This window comes from Penicillium cataractarum (assembly GCF_028827025.1).
Source record: "Penicillium cataractarum strain IBT 29864 chromosome Unknown utg000001l, whole genome shotgun sequence".
NCBI classification, from domain to species: Eukaryota; Fungi; Ascomycota; class Eurotiomycetes; order Eurotiales; family Aspergillaceae; genus Penicillium; species Penicillium cataractarum.
In genome coordinates this window covers 4,384,444-4,402,178 of record NW_026622737.1, presented here as the reverse complement: position 1 = coordinate 4,402,178, position 17,735 = coordinate 4,384,444, and the positions used below count along the sequence as shown (strand labels likewise).

The 17,735-nt window shown below is 49.7% G+C and overlaps 10 protein-coding genes across 10 annotated transcripts; 3 read left to right on the top strand and 7 right to left on the bottom strand.

Moving 5' to 3' along the window:
- Positions 1 to 161: 161 nt before the first annotated feature.
- Positions 162 to 1,319, top strand: N7496_001531 (uncharacterized protein; the record flags this gene model as incomplete). The annotated part of the gene is made up of 3 exons (XM_056694462.1): positions 162 to 269; positions 324 to 741; positions 793 to 1,319. The coding sequence occupies 3 exons, from the start codon at positions 162 to 164 to the stop codon at positions 1,317 to 1,319; spliced, it is 1,053 nt and encodes a 350-aa protein (XP_056561191.1).
- Positions 1,320 to 1,538: 219 nt separating this feature from the next.
- Positions 1,539 to 1,773, top strand: N7496_001530 (uncharacterized protein; the record flags this gene model as incomplete). Its single annotated transcript, XM_056694461.1, has 2 exons — positions 1,539 to 1,718; positions 1,753 to 1,773. 2 exons carry the CDS (start codon positions 1,539 to 1,541, stop codon positions 1,771 to 1,773), a joined length of 201 nt encoding a protein of 66 aa, XP_056561190.1.
- Positions 1,774 to 2,433: 660 nt separating this feature from the next.
- On the bottom strand, positions 2,434 to 3,966 carry N7496_001529 (FAD binding domain-containing protein; the record flags this gene model as incomplete). Its single annotated transcript, XM_056694460.1, has 1 exon — positions 2,434 to 3,966. One exon carries the CDS (start codon positions 3,964 to 3,966, stop codon positions 2,434 to 2,436), a length of 1,533 nt encoding a protein of 510 aa, XP_056561189.1.
- A 743-nt stretch (positions 3,967 to 4,709) lies between these two features.
- On the bottom strand, positions 4,710 to 5,210 carry N7496_001528 (uncharacterized protein; the record flags this gene model as incomplete). The annotated part of the gene is made up of 2 exons (XM_056694459.1): positions 4,710 to 5,117; positions 5,163 to 5,210. 2 exons carry the CDS (start codon positions 5,208 to 5,210, stop codon positions 4,710 to 4,712), a joined length of 456 nt encoding a protein of 151 aa, XP_056561188.1.
- Positions 5,211 to 6,252: 1,042 nt separating this feature from the next.
- N7496_001527 (DUF3500 domain-containing protein) lies at positions 6,253 to 7,743 on the bottom strand (the record flags this gene model as incomplete). Its single annotated transcript, XM_056694458.1, has 5 exons — positions 6,253 to 6,816; positions 6,881 to 7,016; positions 7,072 to 7,287; positions 7,350 to 7,432; positions 7,486 to 7,743. The coding sequence occupies 5 exons, from the start codon at positions 7,741 to 7,743 to the stop codon at positions 6,253 to 6,255; spliced, it is 1,257 nt and encodes a 418-aa protein (XP_056561187.1).
- A 677-nt stretch (positions 7,744 to 8,420) lies between these two features.
- Positions 8,421 to 10,549, bottom strand: N7496_001526 (fungal specific transcription factor domain-containing protein; the record flags this gene model as incomplete). The annotated part of the gene is made up of 6 exons (XM_056694457.1): positions 8,421 to 9,409; positions 9,466 to 9,663; positions 9,717 to 9,884; positions 9,945 to 10,283; positions 10,391 to 10,446; positions 10,500 to 10,549. 6 exons carry the CDS (start codon positions 10,547 to 10,549, stop codon positions 8,421 to 8,423), a joined length of 1,800 nt encoding a protein of 599 aa, XP_056561186.1.
- A 700-nt stretch (positions 10,550 to 11,249) lies between these two features.
- On the bottom strand, positions 11,250 to 12,989 carry N7496_001525 (alpha-keto acid decarboxylase family protein; the record flags this gene model as incomplete). Its single annotated transcript, XM_056694456.1, has 1 exon — positions 11,250 to 12,989. One exon carries the CDS (start codon positions 12,987 to 12,989, stop codon positions 11,250 to 11,252), a length of 1,740 nt encoding a protein of 579 aa, XP_056561185.1.
- Positions 12,990 to 13,248: 259 nt separating this feature from the next.
- On the top strand, positions 13,249 to 13,734 carry N7496_001524 (uncharacterized protein; the record flags this gene model as incomplete). The annotated part of the gene is made up of 1 exon (XM_056694455.1): positions 13,249 to 13,734. The coding sequence occupies one exon, from the start codon at positions 13,249 to 13,251 to the stop codon at positions 13,732 to 13,734; it is 486 nt and encodes a 161-aa protein (XP_056561184.1).
- Positions 13,735 to 13,868: 134 nt separating this feature from the next.
- Positions 13,869 to 14,897, bottom strand: N7496_001523 (fumarylacetoacetate hydrolase family protein; the record flags this gene model as incomplete). Its single annotated transcript, XM_056694454.1, has 4 exons — positions 13,869 to 14,431; positions 14,494 to 14,536; positions 14,588 to 14,665; positions 14,742 to 14,897. 4 exons carry the CDS (start codon positions 14,895 to 14,897, stop codon positions 13,869 to 13,871), a joined length of 840 nt encoding a protein of 279 aa, XP_056561183.1.
- A 260-nt stretch (positions 14,898 to 15,157) lies between these two features.
- N7496_001522 (uncharacterized protein) lies at positions 15,158 to 16,994 on the bottom strand (the record flags this gene model as incomplete). Its single annotated transcript, XM_056694453.1, has 3 exons — positions 15,158 to 15,264; positions 15,322 to 16,819; positions 16,887 to 16,994. 3 exons carry the CDS (start codon positions 16,992 to 16,994, stop codon positions 15,158 to 15,160), a joined length of 1,713 nt encoding a protein of 570 aa, XP_056561182.1.
- Between the last annotated feature and the right edge of the window lie 741 nt (positions 16,995 to 17,735).

The following is a 17,735-nucleotide window of genomic DNA, read 5'->3' as shown; positions in this document are numbered from 1 at the left end:
AGGCAGAATATTATGTAATGGGATAAGGGACCTCCAGGGGGTTTAAGAATTAGTTAAACCTGTATATATATTCTGAACAAGGAACTGTTTTGAAAACCTACAATTGACTGACTAAAAGACAATCATAATTTTGTGTTCCTTTGTTGTGACAAGCAGTTTAAATGTGGGGGATATTTAGCTACGCTTTCGTCGTGGGAGGCTGCGCCCTCCAGGCGCTGGCTTCATATGACTTTGTCCCAGACGTTACAGGGATGCAGCTTGGAAAATTCGTTTGTCTCATCCCTCCCAGCACAAAGGCAGTAACTAACTTGACATCTAAACAGGTGGATCCCTTACCTGTTCAATATGACCTGGCCGGGTCGCAAGCTTTCAAGTCCAATATCTCGAGTTCATACTGGGCATCCTCCTACATCTATGGTAGCGATAACCACCAGTATTTGGCAGTATCCCACTTCCTCTCCCTGGAATCGGGTGTTTCTGTGCGGCGCTCTTCTATCCTTGATGTAACCAACTCGTGTTTCTATAACCAGTCCACAACAATTGCTGGCCTGCCATCAAGTGTTAGTGGAAACACAACCGGTGTCAAGATCAAATTTGATGACTACGGATTTATCTCGACTACAGACGATCCTCTTGGTTCGATCAATATCTACAGTACTGATCCAGCATCCATCTTTAACATCACGTTTTCTCTGACCTCCCCTGTGATCCTCAATGGCGGACAGGGCAGTTTCCTTTGGGGTAGGCTCTATCTGACCGACATTAGAACGCTCTAACTAATAAACATTTCAGAAACCGTCATAGCAAATGAGTGGTCCATGCCCAAAGGCACTACAACTGGTTCCTTGACCTCTGGTGGCAAATCCATTGCCATTGACCCCAAGAGGTCATTCACCTGGTATGACCGCCAGTTCCAGTCGTCCGGAGCATCTCAATGGACCTGGTTTGCCCTTCATACAACAAACTCTCTTACCAAAGCCCGCAAATCATACTCAATCTGGTTCTCGCCAGATGGGCAGGGTGGGACCAAGGGCTTTGCTACTGTGCGTGCTCAAGATGGCGTCCAAGTAGTGGTTGCTGCCAACTTGACAACTCGCGGCTCTTCCTGGCTCTCTCCTCACAGTGGGAATGAATATGCAACGGCATGGACGCTCAAACTTGCAGATGGGTCATTTTTCAACATCACGTCTATTCGCAAGGATCAAGAGATGATTGACTCTCAGGCCTTAACCTCAACTTACGAAGGGTTCGTTAATGTTGAAGGAGAAGGCGTATCTGGCTATGGAGTCGTCGAGATCCAGCCACCAGTTAGCTTTTAGGCATGATAGGCATGGTTTGTCTGCTCTATGGGTGCTTGCCTGAATCCAATCTGGGCTTAAATGTTGAGTACGCACATGTATATATGGGCTGTGTATAAACAATCAAAACGTACAAGAGGTTACCCTTCTAGAGTCAATCGAGGGTTTTTCTTTTCTTTTTTCTGTCTTTTCTTATCAAGAACTTAAGAATTAGGAATAGACGCACCGGGTCGACCAACAATGTATCAACTTGCCCGTAGAAACCCCGTCAAACCCGTCAACTCTGTCGACCCCGTCGCAAGACGTGCTGAAGAGAAGACTCGCCTACAGCACTGGCATGTTGTACGGAGGAAATTGCTGATTTACATCCTGTCAAAGTCCAAAGTTGGATCCGAATACGCTACAGCTACCCTCAACAGGGTGAGATTGTACGCTGCATAACACTGTTATATAGGTGTCTATCGGGTTTCAATGAGGAAAAAGCGCCAAGAGAGGATATTATCGAGTCAAAAAAAATCTAATGCTGGTTTTTCTGATATCAATAATTCGAGAAGTCTACCTCAGAAATCGTGACTAGTGTGAGTGAGGCGGACGATAAACGCCAGTTGCTCAAACCCATAATTGGTCAATTTATCGACCGCTTCTATAGCCGCCTTTGCGGTAATGCCTTCTTCTTTAGGCCAGGGTGCCGCTATTCCTGTAGTACCGATTTAACTATCCCCTTCCTTGTCTTGCCTTAGAAAATTAGGTTTGAGCAATTGGCGCTTATCTTCCACCTCGGTGTGAGCTAAAATGCTTCAACATGAGAAATTTAATCTCGTTCATCAGCCTATATCGCTTCCTGAGCCAACTCCAACATATGTTTCCAAATTTATTGGTCACTTTATACTAGGACGAAGATCGATAGGTGCTCTTGTCGAGACATTAAATCGAAATATTGTATGACGGTGTTACGGTTGAATAATAGCGCGTTGAAAATTCTATGTGTACCTAGTGGGTGTTCGCAACATAAGAACATTCAAAAAGCAGTAGTCAAATGCGTTTGCTTCTAGATTGACAATCACAGTTGGAAATTCGAAAGACTCGAAGTAGAGCGAGAGTTGCCATGTTGAATCTCATGGAATCGAATTGGCACTCAATCAGCCGATGCAGAGGAGGGCTCCTTGCTGAAAGTCTTTTCAACCACAGTGGATATTTCCTTTCGAAGGTCGTCGAGATCCGAGTCTGCTTTGGCCCAGGCGACATGCCCATCTGGTCGGATCAATGCTGCTGCAATGTCGCCCCACTCCTGGGCTTTGGTTGCCGTGCGGTCGAGATTTCGCGAGCAGTAGGTGACAGGTAACTTATCGTCAACTATATACTCTCCATTGTAGAGTGGCTGCGACGTCAGCGTCAGCAGTAGATACCGCCCGGATTTGAAGAGCGGGTAGAGTCTGGCGCCTCCGTTGTCCGTAAAGACCAAATTAGGCACTCTCGCACCGACCAGCGCATGCCCGCTGCTGTCAGTCGAGGCATACCGAACGAAGAGCCCAGACATGTGCTCTGCAAGATAATTGTTGAAATATGAGGAATTCTGGATACAGCCATCAAACAATTCTCGTATCCCTATACCATCAGATCCGAATAGAGTGCCGAGTCCAGTCAGCGCGCGCGTCTGCCGGAGCAATTCCCTCCCAACCGGCCATCGCTCCGCCTCATACGTATCCAGCAGACTTGGCGGCATCAAGCCATTAATCACGGCTGCAAGCTTCCACCCGAGATTCATGGCGTCCTGAATGCCCACGTTCATACCCATTCCACCCGTCGGTGAATGCCTATGCGCCGCATCCCCCGCGATAAAGATCCGGCCCTCCCGGTACTTCGAAGCGATGAGGCTGGCGGTGCTAGTTGAGGAGATAGTATCACTGTGGTGCATTCCGAAATCTTTCCCTGCAATTCGCACAACTCTGTCTCGCAGATCATCGAAATCCATAACGCGTTTCCCGTCCGCGCCAACGTTATCTGGGTTCATACCCGCCACACGGAATTTCCCTCCAGGCAAGGGGAAAATGGTAAGGGAGCCTTCGGGGGACCATAAAGACCCTGGAAGCGTTGAAGGAGGGTCAGTGAGCGTCAAGTCGTCGCCCCATACCCACACCGTGCCTCCTTCGCCCTCGAATGTGATCCCCGCTTTTTTGCGGACCATGCTATCTGCGCCGTCGGCACCGATGAGATACTGGGCTTTAAGTTCGTAGGTGCTTCCATCCGCGTCATTTCGCACAGTGACGGACACGGAGTCCTTCGATTGGTGGATTTCAGTAGCTGCATGACCACGGCGGATATCAAGCCCGAGCTTGATGGCATGCTTCTGGATGACTGCGGTAGTGCGAGGCTGAATTTGCATAACGACGAACGGATAGTCGGAATCTTGGGTTGCGAAGCTAATTGGCGTTGGCAGCTGGCCGTAGGCAGCATGAACGAGCTTACCGGAATTCTCGAGAAGGTCCTCGTGAATACCGCGCATTGTGAACACCTCCATAGTCCGAGTATGGATTGTGGCACCTCTCATGGCGTTGGATATTTCCAAATCTGATTCCAGGACAATGACGCTTATGCCGGCGAGGCGAAGCTCGTAGGACGCCCATAGTCCAACAGGGCCGCCACCAATGATGATAACAGCAGCGTCCATGGCGTTGCCAATGTCCAATACAGAGGTTGTATGTAGAAGGATGTTCGAATATATGAATGGGAAGTAGTGGCTGGCTCAACGTAACAGAGGCGACATTCAAGTATGATATAGGAGTTTCAAAGATGTAGTTTCAACGATGTACCTCCCGATGCCACGTTCGTGTGTGGCTGCCTTCCATACTCCCCCGGACTAAAGTGGGACTTCCTCGGATATTCAATAGCTCGGATTGCCCCACAAACACAAACGGGCCTGTTAACCGCAAGACCGGTTTCGATTGGCTGGAATGTATTACTTCAACAATAAACTGTCAATTGTGAGAAATGAGACATTTGCCATCCAGAAGGGAAGTAGTTACACTGCTTGATGACATTCCGGCGATAGTACGTAGAAGGCACTAAAACGCTTTCTCAATTTCTACCGCCATAGGCGAACAGATAATAGCCAGGAGATAACCCCACGCGCAAGATTCAGTGTCCTCCATCTTAGCCTTAGCTCGTGTGTAGATGACTTAGATTAATAGTATGTTGATAGCTGAATACTAAGGACCTGAAAATCATGTGTCACACGAGGCCAGGTGATTTAAGCTCTCAGCCTGCCAATCAAATCGTAGGATCCGGATTTAGAGTGTTCGGTTTCATCGTACATACGCTCCGCTTTACTCTGCAACAATTCCAGGGCTCAAGAAACTCATATTGATTCAGAATGCGTACTGTTAGAGGTACTGCAAACAAACTATCTCTAGTTTACCAAGGATCAATTTCTTCCTCCGGGCTCTTATGGTATAATGCGCCTTCTCCACCGGATTTAAATTCGTCAAATGTCGCCCGGTCGAACAGTTCAAATTTTCCAGGCATCAATGCTGCTGCATCAACGCGCTTGTGCGTCAAATCAAACACAAGTGCCACAGCGCCTACACGTCCTGGAATTAACCAATGGACCAAATACTGATTGTCTCGTAACTGACGCGCTCTATAAGAAAGGCCACCATAGGTGAGGCCATCGATTCTCCATGGAAGTGAGAAGTAAGCTTTCTCCTCGTCAAAACTGATGCGGTAGTGGACGCCTGAGGAATAAGTGTATTCGAAGGTATGCCCCGCTAAATCTTTGCAACCATCATGGCCGATTTTGTCCGGCGCATGTTCGACCTGAACCTAGTCAGCTGTGGTATTACTAGGAGTACTCTGAAGAGATCGCACCTCGGGGGCAGTAAGAGATCCAATCTTCTCGGGTGCGATGGAAGCCATGGGGGGGGGGGGGGGGGGGGTTGTTTAGCAGATATGACGATGCTACACTCATCGAGCTAGGTGGTATTCGAATCCCTTAATAGTCATACTGTGGAATTAGAGATCCGGCATCCAAGTTCTTGATCCCCGGAATACCATGGGGAGCTTTGCAGGGCATTGCATTTAGGAATGCATAACCCCCGCATGGTTAAGATGCATATGCCCGGGTTTTCAGGTAGTTGTCTCTCCATTACGATGCATCTGGAGATCGGGCTCTAGCCGGATACCGTAGTATAAGTCGATACTTCAAAACACGATTCCCGGGTTTTCTGTTGTACTGCATCGTGCAGACTACCTCGAGTCGTTTATCAGGGTCAAAATGCCAATTCCGAAGAATCCGTGCGTCTCCAAAGTGTGGAGAGACGATATCTTAAGGTTCCACGGAAGGAACCTTGGCGGGGGAAGATTCCGCTGAGTCAGCGGCACCAGGACCACGGGCGGTCCCGTGTTCCGTGGTATTAATACGAGGCGTGCTCGTACGTACTGAAATTACGCGGATACTACGGTAAGTTACGAAATGAATGCGTCCGCCCAAATCGAGGTTTGTTATAGAATGGAGTCAGCAGTTCAGAGCCGGTAGTATGTGACGGGGTGTACATTCTGGCTTCTGCCATTCCAATCCAGTGATATGGATGCTATCTCCAGATTTTGCTTGCTAGTTGACGCATCATCCATCTATTTCCATCATTGCCGGCGCACATTCGAGCCGACATAGATAAGGTCTGTCCCTTTCATCCTATAGGTTTTAAATGACGTTGATTAGATAGAGAAATGTGAAGTCTTCCGAGGACTTCCATCTTAAACGGACCTGTGATTTCCATGTCCTAATTCCGATGTGTAAAGTAGAGTCCAAATGAACATATCCATTGTCTGTTTACCTAGCTCGAAATCCCATATACTAATACCGAGGTCCACCAGAATGATCAAAGGCAGAAGCAAATCAGGGCCTCAGATTAATGACTATGTACGTCTCAAGCCTTTCCCTGTCCTCTCCAGCATAATATCAACGACTTTCGCGGAATAAACGGATAACTTCCCTGCCATAGTCATTCCCATTCGGGAGACGCTGTATGGTATGGATATGGTGCTTGACCGGCTTACGCTCACTATCTAACGCGAGGCCCGAGTGGTGATCAAATTCGAGGAGAATCACCGGGCTTTGGATGCGATAGTAGAATGGATCATCGTCACCATAGCGGCCAATCCAGCAGAAGAACGTCTCGGCCAAGTATGCCCGAACTTCAGCCATGCGCTGCTTGCGAGGCTCCTCGGGCAGGATATTTTGAAAGCTCTCGATGACAGTCCACAGCAAGGCCTGTTGAGTGTCGTTCAATTCACTGCAGTTGATCCCTTCATATGGGATCTGCCGGTTATCTTGATAGGCCCCGGCAAGATGACGCTGGTCCGCAGGATTATATCGCCACTTGGGAAGGAGTTCGCCATCCATCTCAGGGTAGAGCACTGCAATCTTTGCCTGTTCGGGGGTAAGAGACTGCATAAGCTGCAGCCCAGTGACCTCCTCCTCTTGTAGCAAGAAGGTGCCCTTGTGTGGACCCTCGTCAATGACCTATAATACATGATTCGGTCAGAAATAAAGGCAAGAACGTGCAGACTAAGGAGGTAAGACGCACGTTGGGCTCTGCGCCAATGAAACAAGGACCGATCACCATTTGCTTTCCGACCACAAAGACGTTGACGCACACGTGGTGGCCGTGCCACGTAAAGCCCCAGGGTTCGGTGGTACTTGGGGTACCGTGCAGCATAAAGCTAGAAGAAACGCTTAGTGACACTGCTGAGAAGTAGCAATTATGTAGACACATACAAATAACTCCATCTGTTAAGTATCTTGGGCAGGTTGATTAGGTCGCCAAGGAACTCATTGGTAACCAGGCCTGCTTGAACCTTTTCGTAACCTTTCTGGCTCAAGCTTGCCCGAAGTAAGCCTAGGATGACATCGATCGTCTCTTTTTTCACGCCGTGGTCTAGTCGTAGGCCGCAGTCGTTGAAGAAGATAAATTCGGGATTTGACCACTTTCTCCTGGAAGAGATATGCCGTTAGATACCGCCAAAGATGGCAACGGTTGAATCAATGTCTTATACCAGTGTTCAGCGTCTAGGTCGCCAGTGACCCTGGCCCGTTCCTCTGGGGTCAAAACTTCGAGCACTAGATTGGCGGCGGCCACCTGTTCCGAGGGATCATTAAGATGATAGCCTTCTAATTCAAAGGACCACTAACCATTTCGTCTGTAGGTGCTCTGTTCTCCTCGAGCTTATAGACACCTTCGATCTTGGTTCCGTCGGTGGTGATGCCGCTGAATGGGGTCTTCACAGACTCTACCCAAGGGTCAAAGATGGGCTTGAATTCTGCACGTGAGAGCAGGGCTTTGGAATAGGCATAGACATCGTTTTTGTCAAGCCCAATAAAATGGCTTTCCAGCTTCGAGTATTTCTCGTCGCGAAAGTCGTTTTTCGGGATGCTCGCAGTGGTCGCCATTGCGTTTCCGATTAATCGTGTGTCACTTTGAGTGGTACTGGGGCCTTACGTGTTGAGAAACAAATCCACTCCAAAGAGCAGTCGATAGAATTAAATATGAGGGGAATCGATCATCGGCAGATCGTACGATCTAGGGTAGCGGGGACAGGCGCTGGGAGCTGGAGATACCCTTGTGTTCGGAAAGCCGTGGAGCTGGAGTGTATACTTCCGTGGAAGTTGGAGGTGGGTATCGTGTAATGTCAAACATGTTTTATCGCAAGAGCTAGGTAGGTAGCTATTCTACCAGGCCACATCGGCATGCCAGACAAATCAAACTACAAATATCAAGACAACTATGACTTAAGCTGATCTCGTTGTCGCCGATGTCGCCGATGTCGCCGATGTTGTCGATGTCGTCGATGTCATCGTTGCCGTCGTCGCCAGGAGATTTTCTGCTGCCTGTAGCATACTTTCAAAGAGCCCCTGGAGCGTTGGGGATAAAGTGCCCGGGTATCTTTGTCCCTCAAGATGAAGTTTGCCCGCACGAAAATACTCCAGATCGCCCTTGGCGGTGATACGGTGCGGATGCAAGATCACGTTGCGGTACAACAGCGAGCTAACGATAATGCAGCTATGACTGTGAAAGCTAATTGATTGTCAGAACCACGTAACAGGATACATCGTTTCAAGTGGAGACTTTACGTGATTGGAAATAACGTGCTGCCGTCATACTCTGTGTTGAGACCATTGAGCACATCGACGAATGATCGAGCAGCTGCGACGCAAATATGTTCGCTGGATTGGATCCGAATGCTCTGATGAGCCTTCAGAATAACGGGATTGGTGGTTGACAATATGGATGCCCAGTGAATTGAGCACAAAATGTGAAAATAATCTAGATGGAGTAGGGCAACAAAATGATACAGAGCCTTGGGCGCTATGATCTGTTGTCCAGGACGAATATCTGGCGGAACTTCCTCCCGCCATTGCAATAGCCTGTGGTCCAGCGTAGCTAGCGCATCAAGCCGTGAATACACGCTCTCGCAACGATTTACAATGACGCAGTATTCATGCCGGATGCGAGTAAGCCTCAGACTCCAATAGTAAGTGTCTGCCACATCGCCCGTACAAGCGTCCATAGGGAGAGTGTTGATGTTGAGTGGTAATATATCATGGTCACACATGCTTGGCGGCAGGCTGGGTGGCCGGCACTCGACTGCAGAAAGAAATGAATCCAGGCTGAGTATAGCCCACCAGAGATGGGAGCGGAGGTAGACCTCCGGCTCCCCAAGGTTGAATCTGGTTGGGCTACGGCGATGAAGGCCAAGAGACTGTGCCATACGACTGGCAGTACCACAGAGAACCCATGCAAACCCCTCCTTGTTAAGCTGGATCTGAAGGATTACATGTAGAACCAATACCTGGACGGACGGGAGAAATGGAGAGCCAGTCACCTTGTCTAGAAGATACCAGCTCTGCCAGTATAATTTCAAGACCGAGGTCTGGTAGTCAGTCACGCCACATCGGGAAGAATCACTCAGGGCTCCAATGGCGACCAGGAGGACAAAAGCAGAGTATGTGATAGCGTCCAGCTGTTCGGGTTCCGTATTGTACAGGGAAGGCCAGTTTTCGAGGAATATTTGTCGGTCAATTATGGGGTATATCGGGTGAATATTTCTGAAATATGCTTTGGCACACCATATCAGTACCACTTCTAGCATCACTTGACAGGTGTAATCATACCCCGAATCCCAAATTCTGCGAAATCTCTCGCTGGGAATTCTCTCGATAAGGTTTTCGTCTCCTCTGGAACATTACACTCATTGATATGCGGCCCCGCATTGAAAAGAAACTGGACATGGTCCAGCTGGCCTAAAATCTGTGAGCTGGCGGAACAGTCCTTCAGGCATATCGCCAGTGTTGATCCCGCTGAGTGAAGACCTGGGGCAAAATGTCAGTTTAAGTATACATTATACAAGGAGTAGCATACGCACCGATGAAGGAATTAACTCGAGGATCCTTGGCGATAAATAGGCCTACGGGGATGGCTGGCTGGAGATTGGTCTCGGTTTGATCGCCGGCAAAGGAGAATATGCCAGATACTCTACCAGTCTCCGACAATGTTGACACTGTTTTCGGGCCCAGTATGGTTGATTCCGGCTCTGCGAAAGACGATTAGAGACATTGATGTCTTAGAAGCGCCACCCCTTGATATGACTTACCGAAAGCCTCCATGTTGACGGGAAGATCGAGGTCCCAGTAGTCCATAGGAACTTGCAATTCCCACCCTTGTGCCAATGAGGTATAACCATTTTCTACCTCGGAGTATGCTGTCGTCTCTAGCGAGTGTTGTTGATGTAATTGGTCCACTGCGCTCGGGTACTCCAAGTCCCATTGCAGCGAGTCTCCCGTGCCATTATTAGATGGTAGAGTGTCTGTAGGACCCGGAGACACCAGCGTATTTTGAGGCCGTTTCGGGTTTGTGTCAGTTTGCTCCGCAAGGAGAGAGTCCACAATTATCGCAGTGGGTTCCCCTGCATTCGAAACCATTTCCTGCGTCTCTATAACTTGGTTCGTTCGTTGCAGTGGCTTTCGTCCTACGCTTCCACTGCTTCTGAAAGGGCGGCCCACTCCGGAATTGCGTTTTTTGCGTTCAGTATAGACACACTCTTCCCGATATAGTTGACAGTTGAGACAAGGGTGCTGTTCAGGGGTACATTTAAGCTGTTTTCCCAGTCAGAAGTCCATTCCAGTTGCGCTTCCGGAGACTTTCTTACTCTCTTCTTTCGGCAGTACTCGCACGCTCGACTGGCACGCTGCTGGCCATGTCGTTGTGGAGGCCTTTCGGAAGGAGTCATCAGATTGGTCGTGTCCAGGATAAGGGTTTAACAGAAATGCCAAAGCCAGAATCAATGCAGGAAACCGACAGAATCAGGAGGCTGAGAGTGAAAAGCCCGGAATCCGGGGGGACAGAACATTATGCGGGGAAGGTGCAAGCCACGCGACTAATAAGACAACTGGAAGTTGTGCATCATAAAATCCTTCGGAGACTCCCCGGCTAGACAATGGCCCGCTTAGTTATGGGGGTCATCGCAAAACTAGTTATTCCAAGCGATCCTTATGTAAAGTACCCGCCAAGCCCGCCCCGGTCCCTATCCTTACATTTAAATAGATTTCTCGACGAGGAGCTTAAAGAGGACGCGTAGGAAGGAAAAATATACCATTGCTAGTTTGTTCTAACTAGGGGGCACTACACAGGGAGGAAGGAATCAAAATTAGTACATCCTAAATCACGACATAGCTAAATCGATTCCAAATGTCTGCGCCGTATTCTATGGCGTAACGTACATGGTATGAATAGTATTACAATTTCGTTCACCCCCACAGCTAAAAGTGTATCATAATTACCTTTAAAATTTCAGAAACTCTCATGTTGATTAACATTGAAATGAAAAGAAATAGTACTGATACAACATGACTTCTACTTGAGAGATCATACTGCTGTAATTTCAGGTTTGCTTTGCCTGCTAAGTGCAGAATCGCTTGGCCGCAGCGCCAGCCATTTGCTGCAGTGGCAAAGGGGCATCCGACTCTTCCAACAACAGCTCCACGATCGTCAATCCTTTACCCTTGACAACTTGAGGGGCCTGCAGCGCTTGTGCCAGCTCCCTCCAATTGGATGCCCGCTGAGTGAGAATCGGATAGCTATCGTCCTGCACGGCCCCGAAGTAGTCAGCTGTCTGAAGATACCGCCAGGGCATAATATCGTTATAGTGCGCCTTCATTCCATGGATCCACCGCTCCACCGTGTATCCCTGATTATTGAGCACGATGATGATTACATCCAGCCGGGCGCGAATCATATCACTGACTGACTGTGCGGTCATCTGGAAACTGCCGTCCCCCTCGAATACGATCGTGCGACCACGACTGGCCTGTCCTGTCAGAACTAGATCTCTCTTCGCCGCTGCGGCCCCGGCGGTTGCAGGGAGTGCAAATCCGATAGAAAGCCAGATTGGAGAGGTGATATAGGTGCACAGTGGAGGAAGTACCATTGTACTAGATCCAATTGAGCTGGTTCCGGTGTCAGCAAGAACAATGTCGCCGGGGAGAAGATGCTGTGACAGGAAGTCCCATAGCGTCTGCTGTTTTAAGGGTTCGTCGTAAGATGGGATCTGGAGGGGCACATCCTGTCCTGCTATGGCTGGGTGCTGCACTGAGAGCAGCTGCGCGGTGTCCAGAAGGTTGAGGATGCTCCGCAGGAGCTGGTTCATAGACACCCCGTGTATGGTCTCGCTCCGGTTAGGATCTGACCCAGGAAGCTCCACATGCTCTCTATGAATGGCAATCGAAACTTTCGGATCGGGCTTGGTGGTGAATCCAAAGGTATTGGAGTCCGAGAATAGCGGTCCCAACGTCAGGACCAGATCGCAACTCTGGGCCCAGGCGTGCAGCTTGGAGTTTCCGGTGGGCCCTGAGTAAACCCCGTGGAAGTTTGGTAGCGGCTCTTCCAGAACGCTCCTACCGAAGGCAGTCGAGTAGGTCGGGATCCCAAGCGCTCGTGCCAACTCTTGGGCCTCTGCTCGCGCGTTGTATCGGCTCACAAATCCATCCAGTAAAAGCATCGGCTGCTGCGCAGCATAGAGTCTCGTCAAAATCGCCTGAGACGTGGTTTCCACGATCTCACGGTTCAAGACGCATGTGTCCGCTGGTGGAATGACTTCTTCCAGTCGGGCCCGGGAGACTTGGGCCTTGACCATGTTTGTTGGCAGCTCGATGTACACGGGGCGGCTGTGCAGTTTGCACATGGTCAATACGCGGTCAACTTCCTCGGCGCTGGTCTCGACCGTGGTCAGGTTGGCGTGGGCGACTACAACATGCTCTGCCATTTGAGCAAACCGGCGGAAGTTGCCATCTCCAAAGGTGTGGTGAAGACACATGCCCGACGCTTGTATTTCAACCGGCGGGGTGCCGACGATATGAACCACTGGCGAGCGCTCTGCATACGCGCCTGCAATCCCGTTGATTGCGGACAATTCGCCCACCCCGGACGTGGTGACAAGAGCACCAATTCCCTTCACCCTGGCGTAGCCATCTGCCGCATAGCTTGCGTTGAGCTCGTTGGAGTTTCCCGCCCATCGCAGGCCCAGTGGTTCGATAAAGTCCAGTGCGCTGAGATTGTAGTCCCCGGGCACACCGTGGATCGTGTCCAGCCCCAGCTGTCGAAGCCGGATGAAAAGGTATTCTGTAAGGGCAATTGTGTCCATCGTTGCCATTCTATCCAGCGGCGATTGGTTAGAAACACTGGCGAGTAATTTTCCATGGTGCTGTCAGTTTATTAATGGTTAATGTAGCCGGAATTTCCCAGTGGATGTAGATATACTGCAAATTTCCGGGGAATTTCCCAGGCTGCTTATAGTAAAAACCCCTAGAACAAATATCCGGGGAGAAACAACCAGGTATCAGGAAAATGAATTAAAGCGCATCGAATGGCCACAGTCTATGTATGTCCACATCACCATCACAATGGCAAATGTTTGGCTGCAACACCGATCCTCGATCGCCGGCGTCTGGGAGTTGACCTCCTTTGACATCTGGGACCGCAATGGTTCCGGGAGAAAGCTCTTGTCGCAGCCCAATGGCGTCGAGCCCCTAGGTCGATCCGTCATCACTCCCGGGGGGTTCTCCTCTGCGCACAATGTGAATCCGCAGACGCTCCGACAGTATAGTCAAGTGTCTCTCTCCGAGGCCACGGACGCACAGCTGGCCGAAATTTTGCGAGCTGTATCCCATTACTGCGGACAAGTCCAGCTGTTCGAAGAGTCGGATGGCACGCTTCGTCTCGAGATCACTGTGGAGGCTGCGAGTGACCCGCAACGCCTCGGGTCGATCCAAAAGCGCAATCTCGTGTACTCTAACGCAGATGGACAGACGACTATGCTGTTGAAGCCCGTCGGAGACTTCTATTTGAAGGCATGCTTGTTTGACCCAACCTTGCCCGAATATTGCTGACAGTATTCTTTTTAGGACGGCACTTTGGCCTATCCGGAACTACTTTGGACACGACGTGAGGCATTCGGGGGCATATGATAGTAATGCGTATTGCAGGAGGTTAAACTAGATCACGCATTCTTATTTTAAAGAATTCACGGACCATCTCTCCCCTCCTCCATCACCATTCTGTTCTTGATCCGTCCGACTTTTTCAATCGTAACCTCGACCGTATCTCCATTCTTCAGCCAGACCTTGTCTCTCATTCCAGCAATCACGCCACTCGGAGTACCCGTCATGATTACTGTCCCTTGTTTGATCGTTCTCCCTGTGCTGATAAATCGAATAATAGCGGGAACATCGAAGATCATGTCATCCAGGCGATGGCGCTGTCGTTCCTCCCCATTGACATGCGTTGTCAGCATCAGACAGGACAGATCCGGAAGAAGTCGGCTTGAGGTAATGACAGGGCCGATAGGAGCGAACTGGTCGAATCCTTTCGCATAGCCTGCCTGATTACTAGATATGGCTGGAGCCTGCCAGTACCTCGAAGAGATATCATTCCCCACTGTATACCCAAACACATAGTCCAGGGGATTGTCGTCCTCGGCGAGGTTTTTACAGTCACGACCTATAACGATGCATAGTTCGCCTTCATAATCAAGACATCGAGCTGTCGGATGGACGTGAATGTCCTCATCGGGACCCGCTAGGGCATCTGATCACAGCGGAGTTAGCGACGGCATATCCACGGCACGAAAAAAAAGTCTTCTTGTGCACCTGGTGGCTTGTAGAACAAGGGAGGAGTCGAAGGTATATCGACCTGTTCCCAAAGTGTCAGTCACTGTGATCGTATGCTTCCGGGTGAACACACGTTCACTTCCGCTGCGTGGTGCTGATAGTTCAGCCCGACGCAAGGAAAAATCGGCACAGACGGGAGCGGAGCGAGAACCTGCAACGTGTGTTAGAGGGATTCCAAAAACCCAAGACGGTAGCCTCACTCGATAAATGCGTTGTTTATGACCAACTTTACGGAATCCAGAGTCCCACGGTGAGGTACCTTCGAACACCTCGGCTTCAACACCAACTAGAGACTCAAGATGTGACACATCTTCTGTAATGTCCCCTATAAAAATGTGTCCTTCCTTGCTCTCGAAGCGGACAAGGTGATGGAATTCGTTCATTATCGCGGTGCCTTGCTGGCTACACCATGGGGCAAGCTACGGGTATAAATAGACTGTAACTGTACGATAATTCCACGGAGAAAGTGCTGGTCCATGGTAGAATTCGTTTGACAACAATGGATAGTGAGAATCTGCCTAAATATTTCCAATCCCATAACTACATGCAGTATTCCTGAATATAGATAAGGTGCTCTCTGCTCCACTTTCCGGCCACGATATCCGTGCCATATTCCGCATTCCCTTAGAGTACTTGTCTCTATTCACCCACGCTTCTCGCCCTCTTCATCATACTTCGATGGGGCAACAACAAGCGGGGCGTCAATGGTGGAAGTGAATTCCGACTTGACATTTCGTAAGAAGCACGCGACTAGGTCATAAGGTCAGCCCTGCGTATAAGAACCGGTGTGAGAACCTGAGAACATACTTAGAAGGCCCACGGCCGAAAATGAAGCTGCACAAATCCACACATTCCGGAACGAGGCAGCATATGCGCTCTTCACGGCGCTTCCGGCCGCCTCAAGCACCTCGGGGGTCGAGTCCGGGATAGATTGAATTGCTGACTGATCTCCAGATAGGAAAGCTGGGATCAAGACCCCTAGCTCATCGGGTGGGTACCCGAGGGGAAGAACCGCGGAAGCTACCTTGGATCCAACATTCGAGGTGAGGGCGCCGTTGAAGATGGCGCCATTGACGGCAAGGGCCACCGTGGCGCCGAGACTTCGGGTTGCCGTGAGAATACCGGTAGTGATAGATACCATCTCTGGAGGGGTGCTCATCTGAGTAATTACCGTCAAGTTCGTCAGCAAGACGCCTATACCCATTCCACAGATCACTGGATAGCCCCAGAAGACGTTGCTCGAGGTGTGCGAGGTGACGGTTGCCATGAGAGAATTGAATACCGTCAAGAAGATGAATCCAAGGATCAAGGGCTCTCGCAGCTGCCTAGTCCAGGTTGTATAGGCGGCTACTAAGACTGAGACGAAACCTGCTGAGAAAAATACAATCGAGTACTTGAGGCCCGCGTCAAAGAGGTTCTCATCAGTCAAGACCTGCACCTCATAGGCATAGTAGCTGTTGCTGGTGAAGTATGACATGCCCTCGGTAAAGATGGTAACCAGGCAAATGAGAAAGTTCCTGTCATGAAACATCCTGTGGTCTAGGAGTCCGTCCTTCTTCACTTTCCACTCGTAGAAGCCAAAGGCCATGAGAAGAACAATGGCGATCGTAAATGGTGCAATGATATGGGGGTCGGCGTCACCCCACGTATAGGGATTACCCGACCACTCCAAGGCAATTGCAAGGAGTGTCAGACTGCCAGTTAGGAGGCCTGCACCGATCCAGTCCAGTGAGGCCAACTTTTGTCTAGTTGTAAGAATGCTCTCGAGCTGCCGTGGCGGGGGGTTGAAGCAAAACGCCACGCCAGCGATCGAGATAAAGAACAGACCCGCAACCACATACCAATAGATACGGTATTTTCCATAATCCCCGTCTTTCAATAGAGCTCCTCCCATCAGTAAAGAAATAATACCTCCGATTCCACTAGTGAAGTTGAGCGTGGCCTGTGCAACAGCTCGAAATCGCCGGGGCACAATCTCGGAGACGACCGTATAGAAGAGTGCCTGGCCTCCAAACGAGAATCCAACTATACAGAAACCGGCAATCAGAGCATTTACAGTCTGAGCTCTAGAGATGATGATCGAGCCTGTAAGCCCGCCGACTGCGGTCGTAACGATTATCCACTTCCTCCCCCAATAATCAGCAGCCTGGCTGAGAAGAGGGCTGAAGGCAAGTGTAAATATGGTCAAAGGCATGCTCAGCCATCCTGCTTTCGAAGAATCACCCAAGTAGGCGGTCGTTTGGTTGGCAAGAACGCCAGAGCCAACGACGCTGATGATTTGAGCAAGGGCCATCGAGTTGATTGCCTAGAGAAGGAATGTGCTTTAATCACCGCTATGTTCAAGGAAGAGCGGGGGGTGACATGAGACTTACTATCAGAGCGATTACTGGTGGTGCCGATGGGAACTTCTGCTCTTGCGGAGCTGGAGGAAGAGGTTGCACATCCTCAACCATCTCAACATGCTGCTTGCTTGTCTCCATATCAAGTGGGATGCTCTCGATCGTCTTCTTTAAGATGGAAACAAGGCCAGAAAGGGGGGTTTGTAGTGAGATCGTGGAGGATGACTTTAAAAATTACTATTTATGCCGATGTCTGGGGATATCCGGGGTTGACCCACTCCCGTCTGATATTGCGGGGAGGCCCTAGCTATAGTGGATATCTGTCAATGTTTCGTCGGCAGCCAGTAGAAAAGCCAGCTGCTTTGCTTACTCCTATCTACAGATGGTGGTTGGCAGCGAGTATACAGAAACTCCCAAACAATGGATGACCCGGCCCTATGGGAGCATAGTTGGTTCAACCCCATTGGCCAAGATATTTGTTTGTTGCTAGCCCCTCCCAGTATCTTGGTTCCGTGGAGTTCGACCTCCACGGACTTATCTTTAAAATCCCATGGAATTATAGCCGTCACCTCCACTTCCATCTTCAAAGAGCATGATTGAACCCATCTCCCCGCCCCTAAGACGAATTCGGGGGAACCTCGCAATAATGAATGCCCATGAAGTCCGTCTTGAACAATGTGCTTTAGTAGTTAGTAGTTATATCGTAACTAGCAGCAATCTAATATGTAGTAGGGTAAAATCATCTGGCTGATGAATGCTGGAACCGGATCACTACCAGCCTAGGTCAATTTGTCCCAAGCAGCTCAGCTCGAATGAACATGATTCAACTTGTTTTGCTCCACTTCATCGGCAATATCAACTGCCGTGTCTTCATTGTAGATG